The sequence below is a fragment of the Formica exsecta genome, unplaced genomic scaffold (assembly GCF_003651465.1).
Source record: "Formica exsecta isolate Colony F162 unplaced genomic scaffold, ASM365146v1 scaffold31, whole genome shotgun sequence".
Taxonomy (NCBI): Eukaryota; Metazoa; Arthropoda; class Insecta; order Hymenoptera; family Formicidae; genus Formica; species Formica exsecta.
In genome coordinates this window covers 481500-504346 of record NW_021850355.1, presented here as the reverse complement: position 1 = coordinate 504346, position 22847 = coordinate 481500, and the positions used below count along the sequence as shown (strand labels likewise).

Sequence of the window (22847 nt, the reverse complement as noted above, 5' to 3'; positions counted from 1 at the left end):
TATATATATATATATATAAAGTTGTATAATTACAAATAGATTAGTAGTTTATTATAATAGTGTATAACAATAACAATATTTGAACAGCAAGTCAATGTGAATTAGGCGTAACAGATTGTAATTCAGAATGTAACCAGTTCATCCAATCATAAGATGCTTCCTTCTCGAGAGTGACTTCTTGAAAAATTTCACTTCTTTCTACCTAAATTATAATTTTATCTATATAGTAGTAATGAAATATTTAGTGAAAAAATGCGACTAAAGATCAAGTTGTTCAACTTACTTCTCGAAAACCAAGCTTCTCAAACATATTTATGCTCATTACATTGTCTGATTTGATTTTGGCACGAAATTTATTAATATTCAATGTTTCGAAGCCTGTGGGGAAATAAATATAAATTAGCATTAAGAAAAGAATATTGAAACTATAGCTGTTACTATCAAATTCAAATTACCATAATGCATCATAAGAATAACAGACTCCCAGCCTCTCTTTTTGCCTCGATGTGCCTCATCAGCTATCATAATCTCTATTTCGGCAATATTTGATTCTTGCGAATCGTTAAAGAATAAATTCGTGTCTCCTATCATGGCATCTGAAATGAATTATTCAATGGAAAAATTCTATACTGTAATCTTGGCGCAACCTTCCATGTATACCTATTTCGCTTCCAGTGGACAGGAAGACACAGTTATCCAGAATAATGAAGGTGCACTCTGCAACAGCTTGAAGCTCAAGTTACTCGGTACAACATGGACAACGTTGATACCAAATTAACGAATAATTACTATCTTCATCGTCGAGCCACCGCTTTTGCATCTCGAACTCCTCTTCTAACGTTAACGGTTCGGAGCCTGTCAAATATTGCAACGTTGGATTCTTCATCCATTCGTGATACCTAAATGTAATAAATTTCGCATGAATCATTCAACGAAATTAATTCTTACGTATAGAATATATAAAGAAGGAAAGAAAGTGGTATAATATAACGATACAAACTTTACGACGTGCTTCTCTTGATACGGTACCAGAATGACATTTGTCCCATTGATACGAGTATTCATATTCTTCCTCATGATATTATCGAAGAGCTAAAATAGAAATAAATTTATACGCGCTTCGATACGTATTTCAATCGAAAATTAAATTTTTATTTCACACCTTCAAAAGAGAATAGAGGTTATATTCTTTAAGCTGTCAAACTGTCAGCTGTCAGTATCTTACGATGTTTTATCGACGCGTATCGAGAGTAAATCTAAGACGTTGTCCTTTCCTTGACGACGGGCGGCGCCACGATAGCGCCGCGAGCCGCTTGACGTTAGCTTCCCGCCACGCCGGATGGAAGCGCACCTGTCTGTTAGACAGATCGTACAACTGTCAATCCGGCACTGACGGCAAGGACTGACTCGCCGCGTTCGCGCTGTTTATCTGTCAGAGGCGGCAGCGGCGAGAAGGGACGCGCGCGAGACCGAGAACGACAGCGGCGCATCGGTGCAGGATCGGAAAGCGTGGGACGGACCCGGAACGCTTAATTACACGTCGGTGAGTGTCGTCGCGTGTATATATTTCTTTATTGCCAGCGCGTGCCGCCGCCGCCACCGCGTCATCGTCGCCGCGTCGTCCGTGCCGCGCGAAAAGACGCGCGCGGGAGAAGAGCGCGCGCAGAGCCAACCACGCCGCATGGAAGCGTCGTGGCATCGGATCTTTTGACGCGAGGGAATTCGCACGACGCACGTGTTTTCAAACGTGTTTTTTTTTTTCGTCGGCCGGCCTGGACCCAGCGTCTCGCTGGGACGATGACAACGTCAACGAGATAAGAAAGACGACGCAGCGGTGGCGGCGAGACAGCCTCGGCGTACGCTTCGACATTCGTTGACTTTTGACCGATGAAAATTCTCTTTGACAGCTCTCCCTCTCTCTCTTCCTCTCTTGCTCTCTCCCTCTTTCTGTCCGACGATCGTAAACAACGGCCGACCGCACGAATTTGGGTCCGATTCGCCTGGCACGCTTGACCACATAATGGATCGTATCGGTGAGTGTCCAGAGAGATATTTCTTTAATATATTATAATATAGTATGTATATCTGTGTATATATACGCGCACGCACACCGGCCAACGCGCGGCATGTAGGCATTTCGGTGTGAGACGCCACCGCGCCGAGCGAGCCAATGCCATGGAGCGTAGGCACGTGGTGCTTGACTTGAGAGGCGCGCCGCGCGGGCTTCCTGCACGAGCCGACCCGGCTGTCTACGGGGCTTACTCGGCTCGCCGCAAGGAATCGAGCACACATTGTAGTACAACTGTCAGATTTCGGTCTTTTGTCAGCGCGCCGACCCGGACAAATATTCCTCGCGCGTATCTCGTACCTATCGTCCAGCCTGGTGCGGATCCCTGTCGAGGATCCGTTTTCCTGCCCGAAAGAGCGAGACACGTTCCCTCGATCGCGAATCGTTGCCGATCGTTTCGCGGCTATAACGTCAACGGAGCGGACGAGGAAAGCACGTGTTTGTAAACGCCGCGAAAAAAGCGCGATCGACTTGTCCTAGCCGGTATAACTCGCGTGCATGTGTGTCTGTCGTTTCTCTTCGCAATCTTTTTTCCATTCGGGCTATGTGGCAAAGAAAGCGTCGTCATATTTTCGTAGACGAGGCTATTCTTTGTTTTTTTTTTTTTTCGTATCGCGCGCATTCCGCTCGCATCGACAGCGACAGATATTATACATCGTGTATTCGCAGAATGTGTTGTTTTTGCACTCTGAAAATATTATAATTTTTATACAAGAAATGCCCTTTTGTCAGAAATACGATCTCTTATACTATTGACAGTTCGCCTTCCTCAGAGAGAAATGCAGATAAATAGATTTCGTATTTTCTAAATTCAAAAATCCTGCACAATCACGCGAATTTAATTTCGGAATATACCTGTAGATATTTTGAGAATTTTTATATCATGGACAAATTTCAAAAAGCTCGGAATACATATACCCGTGCACGGGTGTGTATTCTAGCGTTGTAAAAAAAATGTGTGCGTAACATAAAATAGCTTTTAAATATCTTCAGGTAAGCATAGCTCGCATAAGTTCTAACTGCAGAAAATTGAAGAAGGATTCGTCTTTCTTTTGTCAAGATAGACGTACTTCCGGTGGAAGAGAAATATTACCTCTGTCTAAACACATGCGAAAAATTGTTCTCCTTTAAGTGAGAAAGCGTCTCTCTCTCTCTTCGTTTTTTATTTCTATTAAAGTTTGACAGATATTTTTCAATTAATCTGATGATTTATTTTAATAAAATTTTTGTGTTTTTTCCGAGACTTTTTTATAATAGGTATTTGAATTAAATGCGATTCTCTCTCTCCTATCTCTTTCTTTTTTCTCTCTGTATCTATTATTTATTGTCAATTTGCTTGCATTTACAGTATTAAAAATTTACCACAAGTTTTACGATATTTTTCCCTATTTTTTTTTCCTTCAAACTATGATCTCATAATATCCGTCACTCTTCGTTCCGTATCTCGCGTCCTCGAGGAGTTTGCGCCGCGTGGAACAGCGGCTCGATGAACGGTCATAAGTCCGGAGAAGAGTTTATAAATTTCATCCCCGCCAATTGCGATCTGGAAGCGATGACATCGGGGAAAAAAAGACATATTCTTTAGAATGAAACGATACAAACGTAGATATATTTAAAAAAAATAGGTATTCAATTTCTATCTGTATTATTGAAAATTTCCGTGGATGTGTGAGTTTTTATAATTATGATTATTTTGGGACCACAATTAGAATTAAAAGGACAGTGAATATTTTATATTATTGCTTCCTTTATAATGTCCGCTTTAAGAGCAAATATAGTACAACGTACATCGGAAAAAATTTTACGAATTTAGTACAAATTACATAAAAAATATATTCCCTTTTTACATTTATTGTAAAGCTGAAATATAACGACATTAAAACATTTATTACTATAAAAATTGTAAATTTTGCATTTGTTCTATTTTGTTAACGGTTATGCATTTGTATCAAAAAATATTTGAATAATTACAATACTTCTTTATAAAATATAATATATATGTAATATTATTGAATAAAATATGGCGTAATTTCTTTTATATGTTAGTATGTTCCACAATTACAAAAAATATATATTGTAATTTTTACTGTAACATTTCCTCCATGCATGCAGTCGTTGGGATAAATGTTTAATTGAGTAAATTTAGAAGTGACCGAAATTGTAATATTTAGGCACTTTGCATCAGTTCCGTTGTAATGTATTAATACATTAGGGCTCTTATCGTCATCACGACACATACAAGCGCGTCCACCACTAATGAGCAGTTTCTCAATGAATGGCGACGGAACACCGTGACAACTATTGTCATCGGGTCATTAAAAGTCAACGTCGTTCACGGAAATGCATAATGATATATGAGTTGAGGCTAAATCAACGGGCAGTATATTAAAAATAATCCTTGTTTTCTGTAAATCTGTACAATAATTGATTTTAATATGTACAATCTACAGTTCTACAAAAAGAAAACCGCATCTAAATATTTAAAGTGCTAGACGACTGTTAGCTTTCAGAAGCCAAGAGCTAGTTTCATCTTATATATCCAAGATATTCTTTTTTACATATCTCGAAAATATTTATAAAAAAATTTCAATCAAACGGTCTTGTTATTTTTCCAGACAATGTTAAATGAATAGCTAACTATCTCCCCCTCCTCTCTCTCTCTCTCTCTCTCTGCGTGCACGTGTGTGAGACGTTGTTCTCTTTCAATACGTGACGAATGCATTTTACGATGAAAATATTCATAAATTGTTTTTATCTTTTCGAGATGTCATCTCCCTCTCTCTCTCTCTCTCTCTTTCTCTCGTGATTTAAAAAAAAAAATTTTCAATCATCTTGATGAAATCGAAGGGCGAGAAATAAGTAATGTATTAATACATTAGGGCTCTTATCGTCATCACGACACATACAAGCGCGTCCACCACTAATGAGCAGTTTCTCAATGAATGGCGACGGAACACCGTGACAACTATTGTCATCGGGTCATTAAAAGTCAACGTCGTTCACGGAAATGCATAATGATATATGAGTTGAGGCTAAATCAACGGGCAGTATATTAAAAATAATCCTTGTTTTCTGTAAATCTGTACAATAATTGATTTTAATATGTACAATCTACAGTTCTACAAAAAGAAAACCGCATCTAAATATTTAAAGTGCTAGACGACTGTTAGCTTTCAGAAGCCAAGAGCTAGTTTCATCTTATATATCCAAGATATTCTTTTTTACATATCTCGAAAATATTTATAAAAAAATTTCAATCAAACGGTCTTGTTATTTTTCCAGACAATGTTAAATGAATAGCTAACTATCTCCCCCTCCTCTCTCTCTCTCTCTCTCTCTGCGTGCACGTGTGTGAGACGTTGTTCTCTTTCAATACGTGACGTTATTAAGTCGTTAATTTATTTAAAAAAAAACTTAATTAATCAGTTAATACATTTATTTATTTAAATATACTTTGTATAAGCATATATATACTTGTCGTTTACTCGGAAATATACAATATATATTCAGATACAGCGCGGGACCTTGTTAAAAAGATTTGATATACGATAACCGCGCGTACAGCGACCGTAACCTTCGCCCGCGGGTTCCTCCTGGACTGGACCTCACGACATGAAATTCCTGCGACAACAATGTACGTAGAAGATGCGTGAAATGCGGTAGTTTATAAAACAAAACGCAGTGGAGATGCGCGGGAAATGATAGCGGCGTGAATGCCGATTATAGAAACGCGACGCCTCTAATCGCGCTGTCTTCTTATTCTCTTCTTCCGCGTTATTTCATCTTTTCGCCCCTTCTGCCCCCCCCCTTTACACACACACACACACACACACACATACCATATATATAAAATATATATTAAACGGATATATTAAACAGGCGGATCGCCAACGAATCGAGGCGGTTGTTCGCGGCTGTCCCGCTGACCCCTGAAATCTTGCATTTTCTCTATTTATACCCGGTTGTTCCCGGCCCGACCTCTTAATAGTGAGGGGGAAACGTTTCGAAAAGGCGATGGTGCTCTTTGACGGCACGACGATTAGGATCGCGTTTCCTTCGGTTTATGGATGCTGCTTTATAGATGCACGAAAATGGTCACGATCTTATCAGCGTGCGCGCGCGCGCGCGACGGTATTATTTAATTAAAAATATTAATCTAAATTTCGGACAATTTTTTTATTATTTCCGATGACGGTTGAAAAGAAAAAAGAATGAAATAGCGATCTTTTTATTCGAGCGACGCGCGATTGATCTTTCACGTCCAGGTGTGAACTTTTTCATCGACGAGAGACGTATCTATGAAATTACACGGTTATTTCACTCCCGCTTATCAGGAGGCGAGGCCCGAAGACGATCGCACGACTCGGTGTTGACGCGGCGATAAAACGAGCACTGTAACGTCTCCGCGATGACTGTGAATCGCGCTAGATAATTATCCGATTATCGTCGACGATCGGTAGCTCGGGCTCGTTATTCCCCGCTATATCGCCCCACTGATCTCTCCACGCTACTTGTTAGACATTATCGTTGGAGACCGTCAGTTGTGTTATCGCATTTATCTAAAATCTAAACACATATATAGATTTATTAATTATAAAATTCTTTGCTTGGAAATCCATTATGCTTATCGCAACAATGTAATTACGCATGTTGAATACTTCTGTGACTCAATTTTACGCTCAAAATATCGGTTTGAAAGCATTATTTTATAAATATAATTGCTAGTTTGTAACGTCAAAATTTTTGTGTCTATTTAAGTCAGGGTAAAAGGGGGATCGTCTGTCGACGTATATGTACACATATATATCTCTAATAATAAAATATATTTTCGATATATTATATATTATATAGTGCATTCTTATAATTTAATAATTATATGCATATCTCTTTTTTTAAATTTCTCCTATAAGAATGTAACCAATGAGTTATTCAATCTTTTCAGAATATCCTAATTATATATAATAATATATAACAATATATAAATAATAATAGAATATGTGTTTGGGAATGCTAATATATTTTTTTAAGTTTTTATTTTCGCTGCCTTCAATATTTGTCGTAAAATCCAAGCGAAGTAGAGAGCAAGGATAATCATCGAAAAATTTAATCGGAGTATCGTTCTTTTTTCAAATGGCGCTTTCAATTTTTTTCAATGACAAGAAATTTCAGAAGGCGCGTTTTATATACACATGTTGGATTATACATAGAGTTGCAAATCTTGACACGCACAACTGGTCTAGAATGTATTAAGATTTTCTTTCCGCATAACCGTCAATTAACGAGATTTATGTTCTCGCATTTGTGTTCTCGTTGTGTCTAATCGTATCGAATCGATAAGTGAGTTGATCTATTTCAATGCGCGGTGCAAATTGCGCGCTCGCTGCTCAATGCTAAACGCTTCGATAATTTCTATATCTGATTTATTGACAGTATATTGGTTCAATCATTGATTCAAAAACTTTCTCTCTCTTTTTTAATACAAAATTTCTACTTTTAATTTTAACGGTGGTTTTTTAAATTAACCTCTTTAATTATTTAAAACAATTAATGTAGAATATTATTAATATTATAATGTAAAGTTATAGGAAACTGCAGTGAAATGTTTTTTGCAAACTAGCTTTTGGGAATATAATCATACAAATAATAGAATTAAAGAGTAAAAATATTAAAAAATTATTTTTACTGTATTAAATGAAAAAAATAGATATTATTTGACGTTTAATTTTAAATGCTCAAAAATTTGAAACTATAGCTTAATTTTCGAGATATTTAATAATCAATTCATGTAAACTTTAATTTATGAACGTTTAACGCTTTTGACAGCATCATGCAGAGATGTCCATCTGCGATTGCTGTCGATAGATCATCTTTATAGACAAGTCGCGATAGACAATTAGCGATTTCGCGCGGATTCTGCTGGACGGACGCGTCCGAAGTGTCCAACCGGCTTAAAGGCCGTAGCTAAAATCGTTCTGCTCGCTGACCTACGAGGAATGTCCTGACATTTCTTCGCGCGACAGAAGGCTCTTCAAAGCCGGCCGATAACCCGCGACTGTCTTTTCCTTCCTCGTCGGAAGCGGTCGCGAGAAGAGAAAAAAAAAGAAGAAATGGAGAAGTAATAGGGAAATTGGAAAAAAAAAAAGAAAGCGGAGCTGGAGTGCGTCGCGCAAAATCGGGACGTTTGACTACGATATGCGAGCCGCCCGATAACTGACACCTGACGTTTCCCGTTCCGTCTTTAGCGCAACGACGACGACGATGACGACGACTGACGTTCCATTCGTTGGTCTAAACATAGGAGAACGATATTAAAAATACCGGCACTCAGTCGCGTCGCGACACTAGAGAGCGAGGGTCCTTTCCGGCTTCGTCATGTGGAACACTTATTATGAGACACAGAGAGAGCGCGTATTCTGGCCCGACGCTCACATCTCGCGCTTGCGCTCCGATTCCTCCCACTCTTTTATCTCTATCTCTCTCTCTCTCTCTCTCTCTCTCTCTCTCTCTCTCTCTCTCTCTCTCTTTCCGTGTGTATGTGTATGTTGTACGTCATTAAATTTAGATCCCGGAATTTACCGGCGTCGTGAGAGATATTCGCGATTCCTCGCTCCCCCCGCGCGCATCTTCTTCTCGCTCTTTCGCGTTACTTCATCTTCAATACGCGTTTGACTTGAGAATTTTCTTTCACTGGTTATTCGAAAAAAGACACAGGTATTCGTTAGTAATAAAGACGGTATATTTCGATAATTATGTTGCAACAACGCGCGAAGATCGGCGATATTTGGAAATAATCGAAGAATATCATCGCGTTTTGATTATCAAAAAGAGTGGATGACACATATCCTATCGGAAGTCGCTTCCCTCCTTACATTACGAAATATTATAAAGCCCTCTTGCTTCTCAACGTTGAGAGGGTCGTGTGGGTTATCTGTTACTCGATGTATACATATTTATTTTTCCTCCTTATCGTCATACCTACGTATTTTTTCCGTCAAAGCTCTTAGGTCTTTGATATAAAATATATAAATATCCGTTATATGCCCAAAGAGGGTGTCCAGTGTGAAAGATGCAAGATATTTTATTTATCACTTTATGATTGGAAAGGCTATTGTCTTTTTTTTCAAATACGGTCATCTATGTTTGTCTCGTTATGAAAAATAAAATTTCTACAATATATAAAACAGATATATCGATACACATCATGTCGAAATTTTTATACGATACGCGATTCTCTTGATGCAAAAACCTGCTATAAATTTATCTTATTTCATTGCTATGGATTTCGATCACATTCGGCATTTCGTGAAAGGTAGAATTCGTAAATTGACAAGTGCATGTTTGCCAAGATAAACTATTAATTTCACCGTTATCTGTAAGAGTATAATCGTTTGAACGGCACGTTTATTTGCCGTGAACAAATGTTAACTACCGATACGCGATAAATTTCGGCCCCGAAGATAATAAGGCGCCGCGCTGGCAGAGCCTCCGCCGCTTTCGCTCTCACAGAACGGCCAGATTGCAAAATTCATCATAATGCGATATCTGCGTTACATTGTTCGCGCCGATGACAATCGACGTTCGCCAAGAAATGTTTCGAGTAGCGATGTGTTTGTCTGAACGACATTTATAAATAGATTGCTAGGCGTCGAAAATCGGCGACTCCTGGCAATTTGACAGCGAGATCTCCTCGGCGGGGAGGGCGGCGACAGATAGAGAGAGGTAGAGAGATAGACCTCGTTCTCTAAAATCGAGCACGGGATGTAAGAGGAAGAAAGATGAGACAATTTTCGTGAATCGTTCGCGTATCCCCCTCCCCCCCCTCCCCCCTCCCTCACCCTTTCCGTCATCCCGCGCGCTCGTTTCTTGTCCCGTGCAATTTATTTCTCGAGCGTTTATCGTTAAACGCACTTTTATTACGCGCGCCGACAATCGGATAGTTTCCTTGACATGTTTCGGTCATTGGACTGGCGTAAGAGACCTAGTCTGTCACATCATCGTGTGTTATACTGATATTTCATTACCTGAGACAAAAAAACTTGCCGCTCATTTTTCTCTCCGCGACCGCAAATATGCTTACAACCGCACTCTATAATCTCACCGCGATCGTTCATTTATCCTTTAATAAATCGAATGGAATTTAAACGTGCGGCATATACGGTCGCCTAGATTAATTCGAGATTAATAACGCAAAAGTATTTCAAACTTTGAAATATTTTAGAGTGCGCACGGTTCTTTTTTTTATACTATTTAAAAATTACATACTAGTCTAATAATTTCTGCTCCCCCCTTCTCCCTAAAAAATATTATCAACTATTCAAGATTTATAGATAATATTAATCTGCAATAGCGATGCGTAATAAGGAAACTGTACACTGACTGTACACTCTATAATATACTGGAAGGTGAACAAGTGAAGATTCTGTGCAAACCAAGCTCGAGCCGAGAAATTACTATTTTTCTAAACAATGTTGTTTCTATAGCATGTTGGAGAGATGGAAAGCGAAATACAATATAGCGTTCTAAGGATAGAGAAATCATTCGAGAGCGAGAGCGCATCATTTGTTAGATGCATTCCTGTAACCTGTAACAGGTCCGGCCATCTTTACAATATGGCATTTTTTCTAGTATTTTAGTATATTCTAGAGTTTACTAGAAAACTGCATATTCCGGAGAAAAACATGTGCTTGTCAGCATCATTTATTGTACATCATTAAAAATTGCTAAATAAAGTAAAAATTTTATTTATGATTACATACTTGAATACCGAATAACATCGATGTTTTATCAACTCTGAAATCTCTCAATATTTTATATTTCGATATTAAATGGATATCTATTTCAGTTTAAACGTATATCGTATAGAAATTCTATGGAAATATAATTAGATTTTTTTTTTAAGAATTTTGTTTTTAAAATTGTTTCTATTTATAATGTATTATATATATTTAATATAAACTAATAAAAATAGATAGAAAGAAAGGGAAAATTTCTGACTATCCGATGGGAAATCGGATCCTGTCCTTTACTCTACTCCTCTTCTAATTACCATGAACTTTGCACTTTTGAAGCTTTCTTGCTACCATTTTTTCGATTCAATCGTGTCATTTTCTGTCATTCTTCTTTGTAATTTATCTTATAGGAAAGAGAGAGACATTTTTTCATTTCTATTATTATTTATTCAAAATTATTGTATATTAAATATTTTAAATAAATTTCCTGTATTTTAATGCATGAATTAGTAAAACTCGCAGGTAGTTCCATCCTTTTGATTTTTCAACTTTCTCTTTTTTGATTTTGTAAGAATGCCGTTAATTTAAAAAAAATTCGTTAACTCCGTTAATTCTTTTTTTCATCCCTTGGACGTAAATCTATTTCTGGAGTATTCAATTTTCCGTAGCCAATATTCTCTAGTAGCAGGATTTTGACGACGTTTCTTTCCCTCTGATGAAGTTCTCTTCCCCTTTTCTGAAATTGTCACCGTGTATGAGAAAGAGAGAGAGAGATCCAGAATGTATATTCCAGAATAATTTTTTAAAAATTTACTTTTATTTAATGTACCTTAATACGAATTAAAATAGAAAAGTAAAGAAAGAGAGAGAAAATTTATCTAATATATCTTATCAAGGTTTTTTCTTCTAACAATAAGATTGTCAATGACAGGTAACCGCGTTGCTCAAGGCGACGAAACTTCGATTGCGAACTTTCTGACTTCTTGCTAAATCGAAGTTTCACAGTATCTAGGACGTCGTCAAGAGTTAGTATTGTAATTAGTATTCGGAATTTAGGCACGCAATTGGAGCGGCCGGGACGGACGAGAATCGTGTGGAGGAGGTGAAAAGAACGCAAATGTGTATGTGTGTGTGTGTGGTCTTCTCTGCGTTAGCAGCGACGAGCTAACGAGAAGCACGGATCTCCTCGCCGGCCGTTTCACGATTTGCTCAAATCGTTAAAGGAGAGCTCTCGCGCGGATTTGCGCAAGGTATTTAGAGGGCACGCGTTAATGGCGACTCACGCTCGTGATTTATTTAGTTAGAACGGTTTATTTAGTGATCTAGTTTATACACCCCGTATTTTTTTTCTTCGCGCTCTCCGGTGAATGTCAGGGAGCGACAAAATCAACTTGCGCATAGACGTACCACGTCTCGCATCAGTTTCCATGGCTATATATATTATGTCATTGCATATTTTTATGTTTTTTATCTACATATCGCGAAAATTCTTGCAATATCTATACTCAATACGGAGAAGCATTATAATGAAACTATTGTCGCATATGTCTCGTAATTTTAATTTGATACGGGCGAATCTAACACGTGAAATCTCTTGAGTCCATTAATAAATTCACCTTGTCATGTGTTTTAAATATAAATTTCACTTTAAAATAATACTATTAAATATTTTAAATAAATTTCCTGTATTTTAATGCATGAATTAGTAAAACTCGCAGGTAGTTCCATCCTTTTGATTTTTCAACTTTCTCTTTTTTGATTTTGTAAGAATGCCGTTAATTTAAAAAAAATTCGTTAACTCCGTTAATTCTTTTTTTCATCCCTTGGACGTAAATCTATTTCTGGAGTATTCAATTTTCCGTAGCCAATATTCTCTAGTAGCAGGATTTTGACGACGTTTCTTTCCCTCTGATGAAGTTCTCTTCCCCTTTTCTGAAATTGTCACCGTGTATGAGAAAGAGAGAGAGAGATCCAGAATGTATATTCCAGAATAATTTTTTAAAAATTTACTTTTATTTAATGTACCTTAATACGAATTAAAATAGAAAAGTAAAGAAAGAGAGAGAAAATTTATCTAATATATCTTATCAAGGTTTTTTCTTCTAACAATAAGATTGTCAATGACAGGTAACCGCGTTGCTCAAGGCGACGAAACTTCGATTGCGAACTTTCTGACTTCTTGCTAAATCGAAGTTTCACAGTATCTAGGACGTCGTCAAGAGTTAGTATTGTAATTAGTATTCGGAATTTAGGCACGCAATTGGAGCGGCCGGGACGGACGAGAATCGTGTGGAGGAGGTGAAAAGAACGCAAATGTGTATGTGTGTGTGTGTGGTCTTCTCTGCGTTAGCAGCGACGAGCTAACGAGAAGCACGGATCTCCTCGCCGGCCGTTTCACGATTTGCTCAAATCGTTAAAGGAGAGCTCTCGCGCGGATTTGCGCAAGGTATTTAGAGGGCACGCGTTAATGGCGACTCACGCTCGTGATTTATTTAGTTAGAACGGTTTATTTAGTGATCTAGTTTATACACCCCGTATTTTTTTTCTTCGCGCTCTCCGGTGAATGTCAGGGAGCGACAAAATCAACTTGCGCATAGACGTACCACGTCTCGCATCAGTTTCCATGGCTATATATATTATGTCATTGCATATTTTTATGTTTTTTATCTACATATCGCGAAAATTCTTGCAATATCTATACTCAATACGGAGAAGCATTATAATGAAACTATTGTCGCATATGTCTCGTAATTTTAATTTGATACTGGCGAATCTAACACGTGAAATCTCTTTTGAGTCCATTAATAAATTCACCTTGTCATGTGTTTTAAATATAAATTTCACTTTAAAATAATACTTAATTTTGGGCTAAATCACGGGATATACATATAATTCTTTTTAAAAGCTGGGAGAAAACAATGTTTTTTTTTAAATTAAAATCGTTAATGAATCATGCATATCTGGGAATTCAATCGCAAATAAATAATTTTAAAGCGATCTTTAATGGGAACTATTCAAGGAATAAGAGAGATTTTAGTATTTCTTTTAGTATTTTTTTGTGAACGGCATACCCCATTTTCTGTCGTATTAACGTCAAGGAATTGCTAATATAAGGACGAATGATAAGATAAGAGCGATTTCTATTACCATTTTTGATTAATTGTTAAAGAATTCAAAGAGAAATTACAGTGTCCGTTAAAATTACGGTAATTATTTTGAGTATATTGACATTTCACTCTCTCTCTCTCTCTCTCTCTCTCTCTCTTTCATTTATTCTATTAACTTATTTACAATTGATCGAACTTTACAATCGAAGAATAATTTTCAAGTAACGTCATTCCATTTTATTGGAATATAACGCTTATACATACAGAAGTACTAAATTAAAATAAGAATGTATGTGGTACAAGCACATCACTGATAAGATACGGCCAATTTCTACTACCATGTTTTGAGAAGGTTATACACAGGATACGGTTATCGAACAAGTAATCGTCTTTGTCAAAAGATTCATGATTTAAATAATCGACGGTTGAGTTAATTGCGTCACGATACGACCCGTAATAATAATTATCGCGCAAAGAATTTGCAATAACACGATGATATCGAGATGATATCGCGCTGCGGTTTAACCGTTGTAGTTTTAGTGCGCAAAAAGTTGTATCTTATAAGAGATGGCTTATTGAAAGATTGACTTTATAAACCACGTCGCGTGTAACGATTGTGATTAGACAAATTATTCGTTACCTCGCATATGATTCAAACTGTGACTCAAAATAAGTTTTCTCTTCTTTCGACCGTAATGTGGAGATGATTAGTCCTACATAATGCTATTTTAGAAATTTTTTAGAAATTATTATTTGTCTGAATACTCTTGCTTTAGAAGAAAATCTTTATTATAAAAATATTTTTTTTCTTTTTTTTACGAAACACGGACATGCAAATACTTATGATCAATGACCGGATTAATCAAGAATATTTTAATTGATTGACCTAAAAGAGTTTATACGCGATTTCTTCATATTTGTGGCGAAAAGATTTCAGATTTATAATAAAACGCGAATAGCACAGATGAGACCTTGACAACGTTCAGGCGCAATCGAGAACTTAAAATCGCGATTTGTTTATGATTTGTGATGTCGCGCGAGATGACATCGTATATTTTACGGATGCGCGACTCTATTCGGTAGCGAAATCGACTGGCCGATATGAAGAGGAATCATGTAATCGTCACATAATGTCAGTTACGGTGCGAGTCTTGGGAGCCAAGTTATCTGTTAAGTTGACACCGGAGATAAGACGTATCGTTCGTTCAACTGGCACATTTCACTTCATCACGTAGAACATTTTTGACACTTGTGTTAAGTTTTTTGACACTTGTGTTAATTGTCTCGCTTTCTTCTTCTTTACTGTTTATTTTACTGTTTATTTTCAGTCATTAGGAGAGAGTTTAATAGTGCTTTTATATGTATATTGCATATATACAAAATTTTTTAAATTTTCGTATAAATTATAGATGCATTGAATCCAGCATTTCAAACGTTTAACGGCTAAAATGAATATTTTTGTTCATTGTCAATTTCGATATAATGCCATCTTCTGATAATGCACTTTATCATCCTTAATTGCGAAGAAACTCTGCGTGAAAAAAATTAAAAAAAAATTTTTTCCCGCAAATCGATTAACAAGCTATTAACTAATAGAAAGTGTATCTAGACAAGCTGTCATAAGAAATGCAAATGACATTAGTCATACTACTATTCATTCAATACCAATCCCGTAATTGTCGCGGCTAATCTTCACGTGAATCGACTTTCCCGGATAATTGGCGACATTATATCGCGATTTTCCCGCGAATATTTTATTCGCCGCTCCTACGATCGTCGCGACCAGATGCGTGCTTCTATTTTCGGTTCCGACGGCCGATTGTCGTCTAGGTGCGTTACACGCTCTCCTATGGGGGTCGCGCGTTCCGTTTGTCGTTACAATCCGAATTTTTTGTAAAACACATGTGGCACGCAACAGTACGTACGCCGAAACAATGGCCGCATTCTTGATGCAGGTAGTCTCAAACTCAAATGATGTTACTCGGTGATGCCATCGTTATGCGTCGCCGTTTTTTACCCTGCATGATCTCTTCGCGTTTCTCGAAATTACTATCTGTCACTGTTGAAAACATATATATTTTTTCAAGATATTTAACCACAGATTTGCTACGATAGCATAAAAAATGCTATGCCACTCGGAGATAATTTTTTGTTAAATAAAGCGTAAAATTCATTATAAATTTTCTTGTGCTTTTAGTATTCTTAGGACGACTAGCACCTATGTAGATATTATAATTAGTTATGTAAAATGTTATACAACGAATTTTTTTGTAAATATAGACTGTAATCTCCTTTTTTTATTTTCATATAACTTTGACCAAAATCTTGAGATGAACAAAATCTTTTTTAGAAAGTGATTTATGTCTTGAATGATTGATAAGGGCTTTAAAAAAAGAAAGTGGTCGGTTAAAAGAGAAAATTTAAGACAAATGTGAAGGCAATCTCGGAAAAGAAGAGGTGGTCGGTGGGTTAGGGGGAGGAGTTCGAGAAAAAATGAGAAAATTTTCAAGTCGAGTAGGTGTCGCTGTATTCTGAAAATTAGAAAACATGGACAAAAAGACATCATTTGCTACAGAGTCGTTGACCGAGGCAGAACGCATAAGCCAAAGTTTTAGATACTTGTGATAATTTTATTATCATGTCGACATCTTCTACGTCTGTTACGACGACATCTACTTGTTCTGACAATGGTAAGTGATAATGCATTTGGATTATATTGTGGCATAAAATATTTTACAGTTAATATTTCTCTTGATTTTACGCGATTTCTTTTATATTTTTGATAAAAAATGAATGTGTGTGATGGGGAGGAAAATGGGAGTGAATCCGAGATGCATTTTATATGGAAATTTCTTTAAATAACGATCATAAAATTAGTAAATATTCACAGTATAGTATGTGTTCAGGTCAAATATATGTCATATATGTCAAATATATGTCATATACGTCAAACATGTCATACATGTCAAATATTTGTCATATATTTCAAAACAATACAACCCAAGTATTTAAAAAAATATTTTCGTATAAATTTTCATATTCAAGAAGTGCAATTGTATGTATGTGTTTGTAAAGCTGATGTATCATTTTGTGAAAATTGATAAGCTGTTGAGAAATATTACTTTTATTGTTAATAGTTTTATAATTTTTGATAAATTAAATGATTCTAAAAAGAGGACAATAATAGCAATAGACTCAGTGTACTAACAATTAAGTGGAGAAAATGGCAAATAAATTTTATCTACAATAAGAATTGTAACCGTTGATATACATGTGACGATGATATTTCGACGTTGTCTACTAATTTGTACAGACTACGCGGGTTTTGGTGAGTCTTTCTCTCTAATTATTGATTTCGATTTGAATTTCGACTATAACAACGAATATTGTGTACATTAAGTTAAAAAACATCAATTTAATCTTTATATATTTCTACTTATATTAAAGATGGACCAAAAAACGGTCTGAAACGTACATTTTTAATACATATTACTTATTACTAGAATTTAACAATAAAAAATTCGTGTATTAATACTTGCGCTTTGGCTTTTATTTGCCAGTTTCTCTATTAATTGTTTCTAAAAAGAGTCTTTTCTAAAAAAAATCTTTCAAAAACAAAAACTATTAATTATAATTAATTAAATATATTATATAAAATAATTCCAGTGTGATTTTTTGTGGCTTTTTATGCAGAAATTGTTTTAAGGAAACTGCTTAAAGAGGATTTTCGAGAACCGATTAATATTTTACTTCGATAATAGATACGTTTTTCTCAGACGACATGAATTGTCTAAAATATATTCCATATTGATTATCGTTAAATTTCTTGTTGTAATGAATAAAAAACCGCAAAAGGAATTATTTTATAATAATATAATATGATTTTTTCATTTCAAACCATGTATGTCTCTTGATGCATAAATGAAATGCATTTTGAACGTTAAAGTAAAAATGTTAAACATGTTTTAGTTTTTTATTTCAATATGCTTACAATAACGTTGAATCGTCGCTATTCAGATACGATTGTATTCATACACAATTGGTGTTCTTATTTTTGAGAGTTGGAAAAAATTTTATCTATAGACAGAATCTCTATAGAAACTTTAGACAATATTATACTTAGAAATATCTAAAATAAACATTTAAAATAGAAAGTGAAAAGAACTGTCAAGGTCGCTGCGGAAATTTCACATTTCTTTAAGAAAATTTATATATGCAACCTATTGAGTTTAACGGTCAGAATGATTTGTTTCGCCTCAAAATCATTTTCACAATATTATGTATTTTCATAAAATAGCATTCACCATATATAAAACTTTAATTTCAAGCATTTTGAAATTTCGATTAAAGAAATGCCGCGCATGACACTCGCCATTAGACATGACCACGTATGTCTTTTGATATACAAATGAAGTATATTTCGAAAGTTGAATATATTTTGGATAAGAAAGAGAGAGATAATGAGAAAGGGAGATAGAAGGGAGCGGGAAGATACATAGAATATTTTTGCGGCAACCTTTGTCGACTGTAAAGTTTTCCCGCCAACTCTCCGCGTTCCGCGATGATTTTACCTATCTACTATCATTACGACGAGTACGTGACGTAACCCAACCGCGTCGTATGTGTGCGTCTCTCGCGTTGTTCCGATCGCGCGAAGATAGTGGGGTAAAAGCGAAGCCGCGTCTCCCGCGGCCGGCAGTCGCGCGCCGAGCGGAACACGATTCGGGTCAGCTACACGTCCTCGCGAGTGAAAAAAAAAAAAAAAAAAGAGGAGAAAAAAGAAACGGGTCGCGGTGGCGTCGACGCGCGATATTCGGACACTCCGGATCATCCGTCCTGTTATCGGCGAAAGGAGGGGTGAGAGAGACACTCGGATGTGGCAATCGTGTCCGGACGATCGCGAACGGACGGTCTCTCGGCGGCTACGGTCGCCGTCGCTCATCGCGCCGAGTTTGCCGTCAAATGCAGCCGCGCCGAGGAAGCGGCCTGGCGGTTACGTCGCCGTCGACAATGCCGATGTCGTCCTCGCGTTGTCTTCTCGATCGTTACCGTCGTCATCGCCTCGCGATCCAGATCGGACGCTCGTGTTTTAATCGAACCGGTTTTCGGCCGATGTGTTTCCACAAGTTTGCGTCGAAGCGGGAGCACAGCTGTCGTAGCTTTTAAACGTTTGCGCAAAAGTTCGAACAGGATCATTTTCGTGTCTCCGGGCAGTCAGAACGTAGTCGAGAAAAAGACTAGAGAGAGAGAGAGAGAGAGAGAGAGAGAGAGAGAGAGATTATACTCGGAGTGATTACCGGGACGCAACTGTCATTTTTGACATTTGGAACAGCTGACGAATCGAAGCTTTTTGTCCACGAGGAATTTCAAACGGGATCATTGCGGATCTTTGCAAAATTTTTTATACCGACGGAAATTGGCATTCACAATATCGTGTCCACGCCGCGTAAAAAAGTATCGTTTTGTATCTTAGAGATATCAGTGAAAACGTTCTGTTCTGGAGTAGAGAGAGAAAGAGAGAAAGAATAGATGGTCGACAAGAACTATATCGACAAGTGCACATATATGACGTGAAGAAGCTTATATTAGACAAAAGAGTGTTATTGTGTGTCTTAAAAGAAGGCAGAACTCCGTAAGGCGTATATATATTGTATATAAAAACCATTAAGAAGAAACTATTAAGAATCCATCCATCACATTTTCGACATTGAAGCGTCAAAAAGAATGCTACCTCCGGCCGCCATGCATTTAGAACAAAGAATGGGCAATGACAGGCCAGGTACAGAGAAAATATTTTATATTTTTCAACGATATATCTTAATTTCTCAAAGCCGTTGTTTGTACGTCAGTTTCGCGTCAGCTTTAAATATGACGAATTTAACTGTCCGTTTATGATTATTTCGACAGTGAAAATTTATCATGCGCGCAAGTGACAGTAATGGCGGATTTTAAGTTGCTCCGTCTGATGAGCCGAAAATGTCGGACGATGACACGCGGTCATGCGCGGAGATTTCTTTTTTATGAATGACCGGCACGCGCGGATTATATCACGCGATTGTGTAGATGTAGAAAGATTGTAATCAGCGTGCGAGTCGCGGCCACGTCGTACACACGCGGCACGTTCATTGAAGCAAGCGTAACTTTTTATTGTCGATCGGCGAAAGTATGGAGAGATTCGAATATATTGGATGATCGGTTTCGACACGGACGATTTCGGCAAGTCACATGTCGGTACGAAGTACGCCGAAAATTCTATCATGTCATTGAATATAACTCAAACGCACCACATGCGGCATCATATAAATTATTGATGAAATTTTGAAAGAATCCAAGTTTTCTCTTTACGAAATTTAAATTGACTATAATAAATGAGAATCTCTCTTGCGTAACAAACGAAAAAATTTTATACAGAACTTCTATATTTTTAACTATATGTTTTATCCCGCTTATTTTTCTTCATTTTTCACATATCTATCTGTTTTTTAAATATTTATTATTATTACGTAGATAGTATTGTGACATCTGTCAATATGCATTATTCCGCTATAACTCTGCTAACAGTTTTAAATCTTAAGAATAAATAATTTTAATTAAAAGTCTTAATTTCCTTTTTTTTAATTATGATATTTATTTATATCGATTATTTATATCGATTAATGAAATAATATATTTGTACGGTATATATGACATATGTAATTGTCGTGCTTTGCTATTATTCATTTGAAATTTCGAATAATCTATTGACATTAAAATTACATAAATACTATATCGACTCCGTAAGATCCGTTGCAACGTCAATGCGTATTGCACGAGATTTATGATGCTACTATTGTCACATGATGCACGAAAATACTAGCATCGCAAGATATTGGCAAATTCATCTGAGACGAATACTCGTTTCGTCGATCGCCAATCGCCATCAGAATCACGCGCTTTTTAAAGAATTACGTCGACGCGTGACAGCCGCGACGAGAGCGTAGGCGATTCACGTATGTCGAAAGCACGTGGTGGCTCTCGACGGCATGTCATTCCGCCGCCGCACCGGCGCGTGACGTCAGGAAGACTCCGTGCGGATACTCGTGTAAACCCCGTAAGGTCGCTCGTAAGAGCGGACGACCACGTGCTCCTCACGTCAATGGCAATGCGCGGGCTATAAGTTCCTTCTGTCAAGGCTGATGTTTCGTTCGTCAAGCATGTTGATCGGAGAAAAACTATCATCGTTCCATGAAACTTTGATAAACTTATCGTACGATACATGAAATGTTAAACTTGGGTATTATTAGATTCGGATCATGGCGCACGATCTTAGCAGACAAAATATTCTATTTGCTTTCCTATATATACGTAAACATTTTATCTTTTTTTTTCTCGCGCTCTTTTGTGTTTTATTATTTATATCAAATCTAATTTTAAAATTAAAAAAGAGACGAAACTATATTTTTCGAACTTTATATTACGTAAGATCTGTTCTTTCTCAAGATTTTCTCTGTAAGTAGATACGTCTCACCAAAAATTTTTAATTTAGCGATTAGTATATTTAATATAGAAAATTATAAAACAATAGAAAAATGCAAAATATTTGCATATGATAAATGAAATAATTTTGTCTTGCTAGATTGCGTGCACCGCCATATAAAGTAAATTAATGTTGATATGGATTCTACTAAATGTAATTCTTTTATAAATATCTAATGAAAAAAATTAGTTATTTTTTTATATTAATTGAGAGATTTATATTTTCGTAAATAACATGAACCACAGAAATATTTAAAACTTATATTTAAAAAATGTTTTTCTCTAACATATGGCATTTTTTAAGACATGAAATTAATATCTGCTTCTATATACACGCATTGTCTTTTTTTAAATTTTACAATTTAAATTTGTTAATTTACAATTACAAATTTGTTAGTTAACAATTTAAATTTATTAATGAATTTTAGCGCGAGCAAAAACTTTAACGCAGAAGATGTAAAAAAATCGCGATGTTCGATGCTGAAAATTTTGATTTTTCTTGCTTGTTAAACTAGATTATGAATATTCTATTGCATCGAAGCTTCGAGAGTAAAAATTAATAAATTATCTGTTCAAGTGTGAATTCTGACATGTTTCTTTATTTTCAGACATGTTTCTCAATCCTGCTTGAATAATTATACAATTTAAAAAAGGCAAAATGTATACAGATTTCTGCTAATTTTATATTAAAAGGGACATTTTTAAAATACAGGTTTTAAATATTTCTGTGATCCATGTTATTTATGGAAACAAATCTCAATTATTCAGTAATCAAAGTTCAAGGATATCGACTTTTGACAATTTTTCTTACATGATTCATACAAAAGATCAGTCTTTCTGCAAAAAGACTTAACATTTTTATATAACATATCGAATTTTTATAAAAAGTTTAAGCTTTTTTTAAGAAGGCAGAATTTATAAAGAGTCTGCGATATGTGTACTCCTCTGTCATCTTTCTTGTCTAATATGACTATCTTACTAAAATATGTCACTCGCCGACGTGCGTTCTCCTTCACTTTCAATTCGATGGTTCAGTGCGTATCGTTTACGTGACATTATTTTTAAACCGGTTAGCGTTACCGGGTCGCTTACCCTTCATTAGTTTTCAACGAAAAATGATATTGCCTGGCTTACATCTTCAGTCTATTGATCCTCAACATTTATCCGAATTTATTTCCTAAATTTGATCTCTATTTTATTCTTTGATTCGATTTTTTTGCTAAAACAGGCTAAACTTGTTAATATATTTCGTGTATGTAGGATAAAACTTTTTAGCATCCGCCATTAGTAAAGTATAAATAATCACCAAAATAGAATTATGATCATTAATGGTCTCAAAATTTTAATTATTAGTGATATCGATCTATATGTCATCAGATTTTTTAAATCTGTCTATTTTAAAATTATAGAATAACAAGATATTATTGC

General features: G+C 36.1%; 2 protein-coding genes across 5 annotated transcripts in view; one reads left to right on the top strand and one right to left on the bottom strand.

The window, feature by feature from the left end:
* LOC115237840 overlaps positions 1-1092 on the bottom strand; it is a 3095-nt gene extending 2003 nt beyond the window's left edge. Inside the window, exons 1-5 of the mRNA XM_029811182.1 lie at positions 1001-1092; positions 790-899; positions 661-717; positions 456-596; positions 284-378 (exon numbers count right to left, since the gene is read on the bottom strand). Of these exons, the coding sequence (XP_029667042.1) occupies positions 284-378; positions 456-596; positions 661-717; positions 790-899; positions 1001-1077 (480 nt within the window). The 5' untranslated portion in view covers positions 1078-1092. The remainder of the gene's footprint in view (positions 1-283; positions 379-455; positions 597-660; positions 718-789; positions 900-1000) is intronic.
* The window catches only part of LOC115237838 (iroquois-class homeodomain protein irx-4-like), a 31452-nt gene continuing 9685 nt past the window's right edge, over positions 1081-22847 (top strand). Inside the window, exons 1-2 of one of the 4 annotated variants that reach the window (XM_029811176.1) lie at positions 1082-1543; positions 1908-2033. In XM_029811176.1, coding sequence (XP_029667036.1) covers positions 2021-2033 — 13 coding nt within the window. In that variant the 5' untranslated portion in view covers positions 1082-1543; positions 1908-2020. Of the gene's footprint in view, positions 2034-18622; positions 19684-22847 lie in introns of those variants that run through there. The other 3 variants (XM_029811177.1, XM_029811175.1, XM_029811174.1) reach the window with 3 other exon arrangements.